Source organism: Bactrocera latifrons, unplaced genomic scaffold (assembly GCF_001853355.1).
Source record: "Bactrocera latifrons isolate USDA-ARS-PBARC rearing strain unplaced genomic scaffold, ASM185335v1 scaffold_1169, whole genome shotgun sequence".
Lineage (NCBI taxonomy): Eukaryota > Metazoa > Arthropoda > Insecta > Diptera > Tephritidae > Bactrocera > Bactrocera latifrons.
In genome coordinates, this window is record NW_017534596.1 from 28,925 (window position 1) to 43,021 (window position 14,097).

Genomic DNA, 14,097 nt, shown 5'->3' on the forward strand with positions numbered 1-14,097 from the left:
TTTTCGAGAGAAAAGTTCTGCGAAAGATTTATGGTCCTTTGCGCGTTGGCCACTGATGAGCTGTACGAGATATACGACGGCATTGACATAGTTCAGCGAACTAAAAGACAGCGGCTACGCTGGTTCGGTCATGTTGTCCGGATGGACGAAAACACTCCAGCTCTGAAAGTATTCGACGCAGTACCCGCCGGGGGAAGCAGAGGAAGAGGGAGACCTCCACTCCGTTGGAAGGACCAAGTGGAGAAGGACCTGGCAACACTTGGAAATCTAATTGGCGCCACGTAGCGAAAAGATGTGTCTACGCCAATCAAGAAAAAGAAGAAATTCCCGAATACCCTCGCAGAGCAGCTAGTATATGAGCTTTTACAACAACGCAAAATCAGACATTAAACGAAATTTTACACTTGCTGCCAAAAGACTTATTTTTGTAATAAAACTGTAAGCAACTGCCAATGAAGTCAACTCTTAGGCTGAGGGAATCCTCCCAATTAGTCGCCTGCAATAAGGGCTATTCTTTGATACTTAGTAAGTTCCCGTTTCTACCCATTACCACAGATTTTCGAAAGCTTATAGAACTGAAACGAAATTCGGTCCCCAATATTGCCTTCCCTTCTAAAGCGAAAGGGCGAGGTAGACAGGGGCGCAGAAATTAGAATCTATGCGGAATTGTTCAAACTAGATAATCGAGTGAGAGCTGATATATTTCAGCAAAATTAGATGCCAAATCGCCTTTCCCACACAGCAGTGTCTTCCAAGCGGAAATCACAGCAATAATGGAAAGTCTTATTATTCTAGTAAGAAACGTGCTCACAACAAGGAATATATTTATATACAAGTATATGGATAGCTGAGCGGCGTTGAAATCACTGGTCTAACATCACCATAAACTTGCAATGGTTTCTTGGCCATTAATTGGTAACTGCGAAGATGATAGCCAGCTCAGGTCCCAACGTACAATTAGACCCCGAAAAAGAGGGTATTTAAATGCGCCTGACCACTTGTAGGTATTAAAAGGACCGCCTCAGTGTGAAATKATCGAAAAATCGAATATTGTGCATTATCGGATAGTATACTCAAATTCTCTCAATTTGAATTTTAAATTGAAATTATTACGCCCTCTACAGCTGATTTCTTGTAGAAAGAGAACATACTCCAATCTTTAAACGCGTTTTTCTCAGAATGGTGTTTTTCAATCCTTGTATTCTTTTCTACGAGAAACTGTCGAAAAAAGACCCAAATTCCAAAATTTTTGTTCAAATCGCCCCCATTTTGCCACACTAAAACAAAAACAAAAAACAAAAAAGGCTTTATAGCGGGATAGCGACTTTCCTACAGGTTAATATTCCTTTTGAAATTGTTTTAGACCGAAATTGCAACCGCAATCGTGAACTTGTTAAGCCCGACGACTTCGCATCAATTTTCTTTCCAATTCTCACGGGACAAAAGACTGTGAAAGCAATTTCAATTGTGTATATTGTCAACGGCGACATCACGAATTGCATTTCATAACCAATCTCCAGAATATGAAGAAAACTATATAGAATCTCGTAAAACTGAAGGGTTAGTGGTGGCAACCAAATCATTTAACACTGAAATCCCGAATCCCGAAAACGGGGAGGAACAACCATGTTCCTCAAAAAGAACAAAAGCTCAAGCAATCATTCAGAGAATGGAAGCTGACTTATTTTAAACACTGCGGCCATCTCTGTTGAACATAGAGAAGATCTTTAATCTAAGGCGCAGAATCAGGTAGAATTGACAATCGAAAATTTCAATTTTAAATTGGACAACATTTTCCAAATAACCATGATATCTCCAAACGCGGATATAACAATGAATGCACAAACCATAGTTCTACTGCAACTCACAAAATTGCTTCCAAGTAAATAAAAAACAAAGGGAATAATTCTCATATCTCAAATTAGCAGACTCCAACTGCCACAGCCCGTCACAAATCAATATATTATTAGATAATAACTTAATACCTTGATTCTAAGTGGCCAAGTCACAGAAAAAATTAGTTCTTTCAAAACTCAACTTGAAAATAATGCAAACGAATATTGAAATAATAAACTCAAAAAATTCTAGAAAATAGAATTACCTGAAATCACACACCCTTCAGAAGAAAACCAAATATGCGAAGCCCTGTTCAAAAACCAATATGATCGCTTTGCTGTGCGATTCTCATTCAAGCCCACCTCTTCTAAAACTATTACTCTATTCTCGTCTAAAATAGTCAGTAGTCACGCAATTCCGAAGTTTGAAATTGTGGCACTCTCGCAATATCCCTTCGCTTTCACAATTCAAACAGCTAGACATTTCTTCGAACGAGTTCCACTTCTACCCATTAAGGGATAAATTATGAAATTCTTCTCCATAAGAGACGTCAATAGAAATCGATCCAAAAAGTACCCAGTGCAGGGGAATGTGTCATCATACAGGWATATGCTTTCCTTCAACYGAATGGCGACTAGGTCGCATTGAAAAGATCCATCGGGAACGAAATAGTCATGTACAAGCGCAAACTGTCATCAACGACTAGTAAAATTGTGTTTCCTTCGGAACACCGGAGTACCGCGAAATCAAGCGCATAAATAAAATTAAAAACGACGATTAATTCGCTTAACTCGAAGTAGTATTGTTTTACAATCCGTACGTGCAAACTTAAAAGTAACGAACACGATTAAAACTAAGCCACAAAAAATATCTAGTATAAGTATGTATTATATCAACATATCCAATATAAAATAAAGTCGATTTTTCTATCCCTATATCCCTTTGTATGCTTAAGTCTTTAAAAGTACGCAACGGATTTTGATGCAGTTTTTTTAATAGATAGAGAGATTGAAGAGGAAGGTTTATATGTAAAATAACATCCATTAAATAGTGGAGAAATACTGTTATTTTTGAGGTTTAAGGTTGAGCTCGTAAATAATTACATTTTTTCCGCTTACATTGAAAACCCAGGCTGAACCGAGATTTATAAAAATAATGTACTAAGTATTGTACCCATTGAAAAGGTCTACAGAAAACTAGCGTTGGTATATCTCTATCTCTTATGGATATGCCACATTAACATTTTTTTGTCATTAACTTTTTACGACAAATAATGGTTAATTTTTAACCAATACAGTATTAATCGTTATTCAATTAAATATCTTAAATACCTTTAATATAGATCTATATGGCTCCTTACAGTATTTGATTTAAGTGAATATTTTCGAAGATATTACAGATTTAAAAATTGGGCGACATAGCGTTTGCGGCGATACCGTGCCAATAAAGGCGCATCGGAGGCTGCGGAGGAATATTTAAACAGAAACGATGAAGTATATGCGTACTATTTCAAACTTATCCTTACTCAAAAATAATACAATTGCTAAATATTTGAAATAGTAGAATAGAACTGCAACCAAATATACAGTGCAATGGATTATAACTGGCTCAGTAATCAGCCGATGAATATTATACTACGTGCATTCCCAAAAAATTACGTCATAACCTTGCCATCCGACTTTTTAGTCTTTCTGCGTTTGAAGTCCGGTTCATCATGTGCAATCCACTATGATGCCTGTCRATTGGACTCCAGTGTGAAATGATTCAGCTGTATTTCTATTGTCACACACCGACGCAAAAATTCGGGTTTATTGCGATTAAAGAACACTCAAACACTCCTCAGACTAAGCAATTCGTTGTTTTTATTAGAATATGAACTTGACAGGCACACACTTTTCACAGAGCTTTCGCCTCTTTAGAGCCTCTACTGTCTTCATTATCCTCAGTGCTAGCATTTTTCCAACTTAGCAAATATATTTTCAACAGTTGATTTCCTTGGTGTAGAGCACAAATTCACCGGTATTTTCCCAAAAAAAGCAAAGCTTTATAAGGTGCTTTTCAAAGTAAACAGGACTTAAAAAAAAAAAAGAACAAATGGTTTTTTCGGCAAAATCAGTTTATTTTATTCAAAATAGTCTTCTTCTGCATCAATACAGCTTTTCGCACGGTCCAAAAGCATGTCTAACGAGTGTTTAGCTCGTTGGCCGGTATGACTTCCAGTATGCCCGTGCAAGCCTTTTGAATAGCCTCTACGCACGGTGGTCGTCAGTCAATTTGTGCGGAACAAACCGTGCACACACCTTTCATAAGCCCAAATATTAGGTCAAAATGGGATAAATCGAATTTTTGGAGATGTTCAATTCTATTCCATGAATTGCAATGATGATTTTTGATGAATTCACGCACAGTTTCGATGGAATTTCCGGTGATTACGGATTTTGATTGGCACACATGTTGATCATCATTTATGTCCTCACGACCACTTTGAAAACGTTGAAACCACTAGTGCACTATGCTACGAGATAGGCAATCATAGAGCCATAAACTTGTATCATCAAATGAAACGATTCGGTAAAACTTTTACGAATTTTAAAACATAATTTAATGTTGGCTCTTTGTTCGAAATAATAAAAAAAGGATCCTTTAGTATACATATACATTATATTGATATATCCATCTCTAACAATAAACAACATAATTCAAATTATGAGGCAAATCATGTTTTAATATATATTCCTAATCCAATAAAAATGGACATAGAGGATAGCCAAAGTACTCCCAAGACTTGGTGGTCCACAATTGCTACGCCTAGAGCATAACTCCACCCTCCAAGCACATGTTTCGAGTCAGCCAATTAGCAATTTGAAAGGCATAATCGATCACATGTCCTAAAGAAAAGCACCATCTTCAAGAGTATAAAGCCTGTTCAATGCCAACAGATCGCTAGAGGCCACTTCCACTGCATGAATTGCTTAACAAATACTCAACTGAGTGATCAATCCMATATTGTTTACGACCTCATCATCCTCATCATATCTTCCTTCTCCGATTACGCGGTATACAGTTGCTATAACGGGCACAGGCAATTTGGAGAGTATGTCATAAAAATGGGCTTGCCATATAAAAATATTTGTCGCAGCTCAAGCCAAGAATATAAAAACGGGTTTCTACTTCCTCTGCGAATGCCCAGCTTATCACAAATCCAAATACTTGGAATCAGACAAACCTTGAATGGTTTTTCACAAAAAGCATAACGGATATAAGTAGTTTCAGAAGAGAAGGCAACATTGGGGGGCTCAAATTTATGTTTAATTCTATAGGATTTCGAAAATCTGTGGTAGTGAGTAGAAACGGGAACTTTCTAAATATTTTAGAATGGCCCTTATTATAGACGACTAATTGAAAGGATTCCCTGAGCTAACTTCACTATCTTAGAGAACAAGTCTGTTTCTATTTAGTGTAAAATAACGTTTGGTGCCTCACTTGGCATTGTTCTAAGAACCCCGCTGATTCACATACTAGCTAATTTTTGTTTACCTTTCGTTCGCCTTACAGCGTTTCTTTTCCATTACTGATTATCATATCAATAAACCGTATGTCACAATCGGCATTATATGCAACTGCTGTGTAGAGTAAATGAGCTACCCGAGSGGCCCACCATCTTTTTATAGGTGTAAAGTGCCGTAGCTGCTTTCATTACCCTAGCGTCCAAATTTGGATTCCATGAAAGATTCCGGTCTAAAATAATTCCAATGTAGCGTGCTTTCTCTCCTATTATTAGCTTTGTACAGTAGTATAGTCTAGTATTCTCTGTTTCCTACTGAACGCTACTAGCTTTGTCTTAMTATCATTTATGGTAATTTTAGTACGGATACCGATACCGGTTTATGTCGTTTAATTTTGTTTGCATAAGCTTAGTGGGATACTTGTTATTATACATAAACTTTTCGCAGATCTCGTTTGCCAATAAATCATCGTGGTATGTGTAATAGCATACTTATGGAGTTGGTATTGAGCATTGTCTACTATTTAATTTCAACCACTTACCATTCCACAAATCATATCAGCTAGAGTCTTTAGTGTATCACTATTCCTCTTTGCAAAAGTCTGCTCTGTTTTTAAGCATGTCGAAAGTTCTGCTTGCAATTTTACTGAATTATTATTGAATTATAAGTTTATCTTATATATAATGTTTACCATTATTTTCAATTGTAAGCGCCTGAACGCGATGATTCAATGTCATGTTCATTTCATTTAGACGTTGTAAACGATTTCGAAGAGCATCAAATATCTTAGCATCCTGATCACTGTCGCATTTAGAGCTAAGGCCTGAATCAGAATCATTGGAGCAGCTTTTAAACGACATTGCGGTAGAAGCTTCTAAGTTAATGAGCTGCTTGCGAATGGAGTCTAACTTTCTATAGGCTTCTGCTTTTTCACTTTCCTAATCATATATCACATTTTTAGTAATTTTAAAAACGATAATTTTATTGTATCACTCTATTTACTGATTTTTTTAAAATATCTGACAGTCGCTTTCGATGATATTCTAGATTATGGCTTTTAAACTCCTTGGTAACTTGAAAAAGTTCGTTTAATTCAATTTCTAGAGCTTTTAGCTTTTGTTGTTCCACTTGACCGGCATTACTCAATGAATCATATGACAAATTTTCAGCAATAAATGAAACCTGTAACAAATGCTTTATATACAAAAGCATATTTTTATATATAAATAGCGAGGCGTACCTGGTTGCATGACATTAACCCAGCAGACACTTGTGTCGAAGCACTTCGTGACGACAGTTCCTCCAAGTTGATCGGTGGCATACTATAATTGGACGAAGCTCCGGCACATGTACCACAAATACTTAAACCGTTATCAATTAGCTTTTGGAATGGTAATAAAAAGAGAAAGTGAAAAATTTATAGCCGAAACTAAATCCGTTTTTAACAAACACACAAAAGAATGTCAAAAGCAGATTAATGAAAATAAAACGTTGATGTTTTGGAACAAATTTTGTTAAAGAAAATGAATTAAGAAAAAAGTGAAAACAGAATTTTTAAGACAAATTTTTGTTTGTTTTAATACACAAGTATGTCAAAAAGACAAAAATTTCAAAATCTGAAATATGAATTCAAACACATTTGATTTAGAGACCTTGGTATTGACACGTTTCAAATCATTTCGCAACTCTTTTATAACATTGTCCTTTAGCTGAATCTTTTGTTGCGCCTTCTGTATCTCATCCTCTAAGCAGCTAATTCGTCGCCTTAAGTCACAGATTTCGTCATGTTTTTCAGCTACCTCATCCGCTAAAGCACGCAAATTTGAATTGGAGTTATATTGATTTGCAAGGCAACTCTGTAAAGGAATATTTATCAAAAACTGTTATTTAAAAGCTTACACTACACATCTACCTTTTTGCATAGATCTAATGAGTTATCTGTTACATTTTTCTAGAAGAAAAGAAAAAAGAAAGGAAAAAATATATAAGTACAAATTTTAATTTCTTATTCGGAGGAACAGGTGAGAACTCTCTGAGCTTGCGGGCATTAGATTAACAAAAATAAGTATGAACGTATACATATGTATGTATGTTTATACATATATACCTATAGTATATACAAATTAAAAAATATAAGCCTTTTACCTCAAACGTGTTGAAACTTTCTTTATTAGACTGTAAAGAGTGAATTTTAAAAAATATTAGCTTCTAAATAAAAGTTTAAAAAAAATAATAAATCTCTCTCCCTCTGCAACAAATTTAATATATTTGAAAAATTACTCACTTTTCTTGGCTGTTTGTTTCTTTATTTTGCTTGGTTTATTTTTATAAAACAGCTGTTAGCAGCAAAATGCTTTTCACCTCACAAAATGACTTTTTTTTTTGCTTTTTTCATGTAAGGTTTGTGCGAGAATAACCTCCAAATAACCTTAATTATTTAACATAATAATAACAATATTTTTTAACACATGTTTACCATATGTTAAGAAATATGGGCATGATTCAATTATAGAAAGTTGTGTTGATTCGGAGCGAGATTCCGCCCTACGAAAAAAGTGTTTGTATTCATAATGTCAAAATCAAAAAAAAAAATAACCCTGGTCGGTCCAACACTGGGGTGTGTATAGTTCTTTTGTGTCGAACTACTTTCTGCACTGGCAGCCTTCGGGCGCGCTTCAAAAGAAATAACCCTCGAACACATACCCGAACACCTATATTAATCAAAAGGAGAGAAATACTATAAAACTTTGCATTCTATAATAATTTTATTCTATTTATTATGGTAGATCAACCATAGGAGCTATAAAATGTGTCATAGAAAGCGTAGAAGCCGCGCAGCGCAGATGGCATAAATATAAAAGAATAGTGTTGTTGGCGACTCTAGACGTCTGAAACGCCTTCAACAGCGCTAAATGCCTAGATATGATCGACGCCCACGAGAAAATCTTCAAAATACCCGACTACCTCAGGCCTATGGTGCGGAGCTACCTCAGTAACAGGAAACTGCTGTACGAAACTAAAGAGGGACCACGACAGATAGCAGTCACGTCGCCAATGCTTCAATCGGCCTTCTAGCATATGAAAGTAAAAAGCTGTGGGAGCTAACGAAATCACCCGGTAATAACAAGAGCGCAATACGACAAATGAGGAAAGATACGATAACATCGTGGCAACAAAGATGGGAGAATGAAAGTCGCGGCAAATGGACGGCCAGGCTGATAAAAGATCTAGATTTGTGGGCAAGCCGTAAATTCGGAGAAGTAGACTTTTACAAAACCCAGCTGTTATCCGGCCACTGATACTTCAAAACGTATCTCTACAGAATGGGAAAAGTCGAAGAGCCCTCATGCCTATACAACGACGCGACAGAAGACGACGCTGAACGCACATGTGAGCGCTGGCAACGAGAACGCACCGCCGTAGAAGACATGGTCGGCCCAATAAACGCTGRCAATTTAATCAGCGTCATGTTGGAGAGCGAAGCAAACTGGAGGATTATCCAGAAATACGCAGTRCTCTTGCTACGCATCAAAAAGTGGGACCTGGACSCAGGTGTGCAGATGTAAATCTCTCAATGAGAAAAATGCAACGCCACCCTGAAGTAATGCAAGTTCGGTCCCAGGGTGGGCGACGGTTCCTTAGAGGGGGGGTTTTTAGTGACCTTCAAGTGGCACATACCGCTACTGTGACGATAGCGCCGGTGATGCGGAAAACACTTTCCACCCCCTCACCCGCAAAAAAAAAAAAGATATGGTATATAATCCATATAAATATATGAAACAATATTTCATTTTGATTCATTTATATCCCGAAATATGAAACAGATTTTTGATTATACTTTCASGACACAAGTATGGCAACACTGCTATTTGTCATAAATGTAAACACACAAATCTCTTGAAAGTTTGAATGTGCAAAATAGTTTTTAAAGTATATTTAAAAATACACAATTAGTGTAAATTTTTGATATACTCGAATGTGTATTAAATATATATATTAAATATATATGCAATTAAATATATATTAATTAAAAAATGTGTGAAAGTTCACTATGTTTAAATAACGAGCATTATTTTTACAWTGTTTTTTTTTAACTTGACACAGAAATATCTCGAAAACTATGAGTCTGATGTGATGTCGGGTATATGTGTATACATTTTTTAATCCTGAGGTCCTCCTCTATCCATCCGTACCATAAAATCGCGACGCCAAAAGAATCGTAATATTGCCCAGGCCTTTACCAAAGGAATCAGGAAGACGGGARAAATATTTTCTACAAAGTCTTTCCGCACTATTCCGTGCAAACAATAAGTTGAGTAAATATACTTCTATAAAAAGACAAAATTTGCAAAAACTGAATTAAAAATAAAATATGAGCAAGTTTATTACCTTTAAAAAATCACAATTATGTCCATTGACCTATCAATTCAATGATGTTCATTCCAATCTAAGCCGTAGGCAACAAATACTTCGAATACTTGTATTAATTATTAAAATACCAACTCATCTATAAAAGCATTTAAGTTTCGTCTTCTTATGCGCTCTAAGTACGACTACGAATTAGGTTGAGCGAAATATCAATCATTTCTTAATTTCAGAAAACCCCTAATTCTGTTACACGGTTTGAAGAATTTAATATTTTACAAGTTTTTATTCTATTAGCCCGATTAAGATTTTTTTGGATTTTAATTTTATTTTATTTCATTTTTGCGAAATATGTTCATATCACATATTTGGAGGAATCCCTAAAAGCTGAAGATGACAATAAATTGCTTAGGATCTGCAACGCTGTAGTTGAATCACTATAGACTTAGACTTTAACTGAATCTGCAACATTGCACACTTAAATTTTGATACTAAACCAACGAATGTGACGAGAAAATTAAACTAAACCACATTTATTTATGATTATTTGTTTAGAAAAATTTTGTAACAGGTATTCTATTTTTTCAGCTATTATAAACCAATATATTTTTTTCAATTGTGAAAAAGGCATTGACACAAATAGCTGAAAAAATAGAACAACAGGTATTTTCAATTGTGAAAAAGGCATTGACACAAATAGCTGAAAAAATAGAATACCTGTTGTTCTATTTTTTCAGCTATTTGTGTCAATGCCTTTTTCACAATTGAAAAAAATATATTAAATATAATACCTGTTATAAAATTTTTCAATCCCAATCCGCAACTCCCCAAAATCCTTAATGAGACACTTTTCTAAAGAATGCTTTACTGTAAAGGAAACACAATCTCTAAGTTTGGTAGAAAGTCATGCCTTATTTAATAAACTGGACTTTAATGCAATGTTTTACTGTTCTTCAATTATATTTTTATACTCTGTCAACATGTTGCTATAGAGTATTATATAATAGTTTTGTTCACCTAACGGTTGAATGTATCCCCTAAAACTATTGTGGATAGATATAGGTTTATGTATATGTATACACATATAAATCATCAGGAAGACGAGACAAGTTCAAATCCGTGTGACTGTCTGCATATTCGCCAGTCCGCTCAAGCTGTAACTTGAGTAAAAAATCGGTATTTATGTTTCCTGGCCAAAAACTAAGAATGAGTTCGTAGATCGACGTAATTGGATAACTTCCACGCCCACAATATGGAACTATAATTTCGCAGTACTAATCTTTAAAAACTATAAATCAATCACTAAATACGCCAGACACTTTAGCCTCGAATTATTATGAGAGGGCTTTATAATAGCGGCGGCCAAAATTGGGCGTGGCAGCGTCGTCTTTTAGGTGAGATTACATATCTCGGAACCTTCTCATCCGATTTAAACGAAGTTCAGTAAATGCCATTATTTTAACATTCCTATGTCACAGTGTGAAAATGGAGGAAAGTGCACTGCAACAACGGTACAAAAGTCTAGTTAATATCACATATCTCATTTGTAAATGTTTGTAATATAATTTTTCAAGATAAGGAAAAAAGGGGTCATAAGGTCATAAAAAAAACTGACACATACGAACGCCAAACCCTTTGAGGATTTTACTATACTGACCTAGTACCATCACCCTGACTTGGAATTTCTCACCCCCCAAAAATGTTCCACAGTGATATAAGTCAAGAAAATATCAAATTTGATGTAATTTATTCACGATTTCATCGAATAATGAATTTTTAATGTTCATGACATGTTCATGAAACTTATTAGAGGGTATGGCCACATCCATTTTTTCAAAAAATGTTGCCCATATGTGCACTTTGCTACCGCGATCCCCTGTGAATTTTAAATTTTAGTTTGGTGCTTTGTTATGGCTAATTATAAGTTTTCGGCTAATGGCGATTTGTGGGCGGGGCAGTTCATCTACGAACTCGTCATTTTTTTTGTTCTAAAGAACAGGTATACCAAGATATCAAGATATTTAAACTTTTACTCAAGTTACAACTTGCACGTATGGACGGACACACAGACAGTGACCTAGATTTCAACTTTTCTCATCATCCTGATCATTTATATAAGTATATAAAACCTTATATCTATCTCGCTTAGGTTAGGTTATTAGGTGAACAAAACTATTATACTCTGTGCCAACAGGTTGCCAAATAACTTTTTTCTGCCTCTTATAATAGTTTTGCYGGAAATCGAGATAAGCAGTGCCCCCCTCTCCTTCCTTTCTAGAGATCTCACCCGTACATTATTTTTCCTTTAATGTTTGTTATTCTATTTTTCGCTTGCGATGGGTTTCGATCAACTATGAATTTATTTATTTCTTATAATTTTCAAAGACTTCTGCACTAGTTTATAAGTTATGTGCGAAAAATTATTTTCGTCTCTGTATATTAAACACATAAGGTGGCGGGCCAGTAAATTACGGTTTAATATCTTTATTTTTGCTTAGTTATAGCACTTTAGTTCAACCTTCTGCAATACCAACTATACTTTGGAACCAAGTTTCGCAGCCACATCTTCATTTTTATTTAATCATTGCTTGTACGAACAGACAATCACCCGGAATGCGCAACTCATCCTATCATTTTGATTATTCATATACCATATATGTATATAACCTAAAACATATCTATATTAGTTTTAGGTGTTACAAATAATCGTTAGGTGAAATATTTACTCTCTGGCTAAGGAGCGTTCCAAATTAAACAGGACTTAAAAAAAAAAAACAGAAAAAATGTTTTTTTTGGGCAAAATCAATTTATTTTATTCAAAATAGTCTCCTTCTGCTTCAATATAGCTATTGGCACGGTCCAAAAGCATGTCGAACGAGTGTTTTAGCTCGTCGGCCGGTAGGACCGCCAGTATGCCGGTGCAAGCCTTTTAAATGGTCTCTACGTCTGCATAACGCTTTGCTTTCATCGGCAAATGCACTTTTACGAAAAGAAAGAAATCGCATGATGCCATATCAGGTGAATTGGAGAGTGGTTAATGGTTAATATGTAATTTTTGGTCAAATAATAGGTCACAATGATGTCCTTCGAATGTTGCATTCTGAACAATTTTTCCAGTCTCAACACAGACAAATTATAAGCGTGTTTCACCACGAAAATAGCAGAATTGAGCATTTTCAGTGTTAAATGAGAAAAATAATGCTAATTCCAATGTAAACAAATTTACTAGGGATTCGTTTATTTTCTATGCGCAACCGACTCGGCACATAATTTATATATGTACATATGATCCGTATATATTTGGTATCAAAGCATATAATTAGTATATATGTGCGTAAGTATGTATGTATGTATATTAAAATTTATCTACGATATCTATAGAAATCATTAAAAATATAAAATAGAGTAAAGTTTGTATTATTATCCAAATAATTGATATAAGTTAAGGTAATTAGTTTTAAATTTATACATTCACTTTAAAAGTTTTGATATAATCTTAAAAGATCTAGCGGTCGCACATGTGCTCATATACAAGTTAACACAAGCGGTGTTACAAATGTTACAAACACGCGCACTTTATTTCACCAATGTTRATAACCCTTAGCCAACATCCGGCACGAGCCTTCACCTCAATGTTAATTTGCTTAGAATCAAAAATATTAAACTTTTTATTTAATTGTGCCAATTCAGATTCTATGTAATTTGCTGGTGMAATTGTTACAATACAGATCGCACGTAATTCACTAATGCAATAATGTTGACACAGCTGTTTGAGYGATTTCCGATCAGTACSTAAATTCAATAACCTCTTCTCAGAATTTAGCCAGCAAACTTTCAGGTGCGTTAGCATAAATTTAGCGTATAAAAGAACTAGCTATTAAGATGTAAGTCAGTTATGGATTGACTCGGAATAAAGATGGACATACTGTCCAAATAAAATAAAATTTATATGTTTTCGCACTAGAAAACATAACTGGCGCCCGAGCAGATTACAAACGAGCGTAAAGCTGTATCAACCGCCGTGTAAAAGTATAAAAAAAAAGAAGCTTACAAAAAAAGCTTAGGAAAAAAAAGCTTCTTCGCTAAATATAAACATTAGCAACCGCGGCTCTAAAGACTTTTAATTCGACAAAGGCCCCTTAGTAACCTCGGTAAAAAGGAGGTACTACGTMCCAGCCTACGCGATAGAAACTCATGCTGCCTAACGAGCAACATCCAGAGGAAGACATCACTAGCCCCAWATCCTCGTTCACGCCAATMCCGGARGACGACGCAAAAGGACAAATATACGGAGAAGACGAAGACACCGCCGATTTCCAGGAGACCATCAGGGAACTAAAATACAGACAACTCTACAAAAAAAGAAAATACATCAAGAACGTAAGCTTAA

General features: G+C 35.3%; 1 protein-coding gene across 1 annotated transcript in view; it reads right to left on the minus strand.

The window, feature by feature from the left end:
- LOC108977367 overlaps nucleotides 1–7,293 on the minus strand; it is a gene marked incomplete at both ends in the record, with an annotated part of 34,925 nt that extends 27,632 nt beyond the window's left edge. Inside the window, 6 exon segments of the mRNA XM_018946997.1 lie at nucleotides 5,884–5,972; nucleotides 6,034–6,280; nucleotides 6,345–6,524; nucleotides 6,583–6,723; nucleotides 6,995–7,198; nucleotides 7,255–7,293. Of these exon segments, the coding sequence (XP_018802542.1) occupies nucleotides 5,884–5,972; nucleotides 6,034–6,280; nucleotides 6,345–6,524; nucleotides 6,583–6,723; nucleotides 6,995–7,198; nucleotides 7,255–7,293 (900 nt within the window).
- Nucleotides 7,294–14,097: the final 6,804 nt, after the last annotated feature.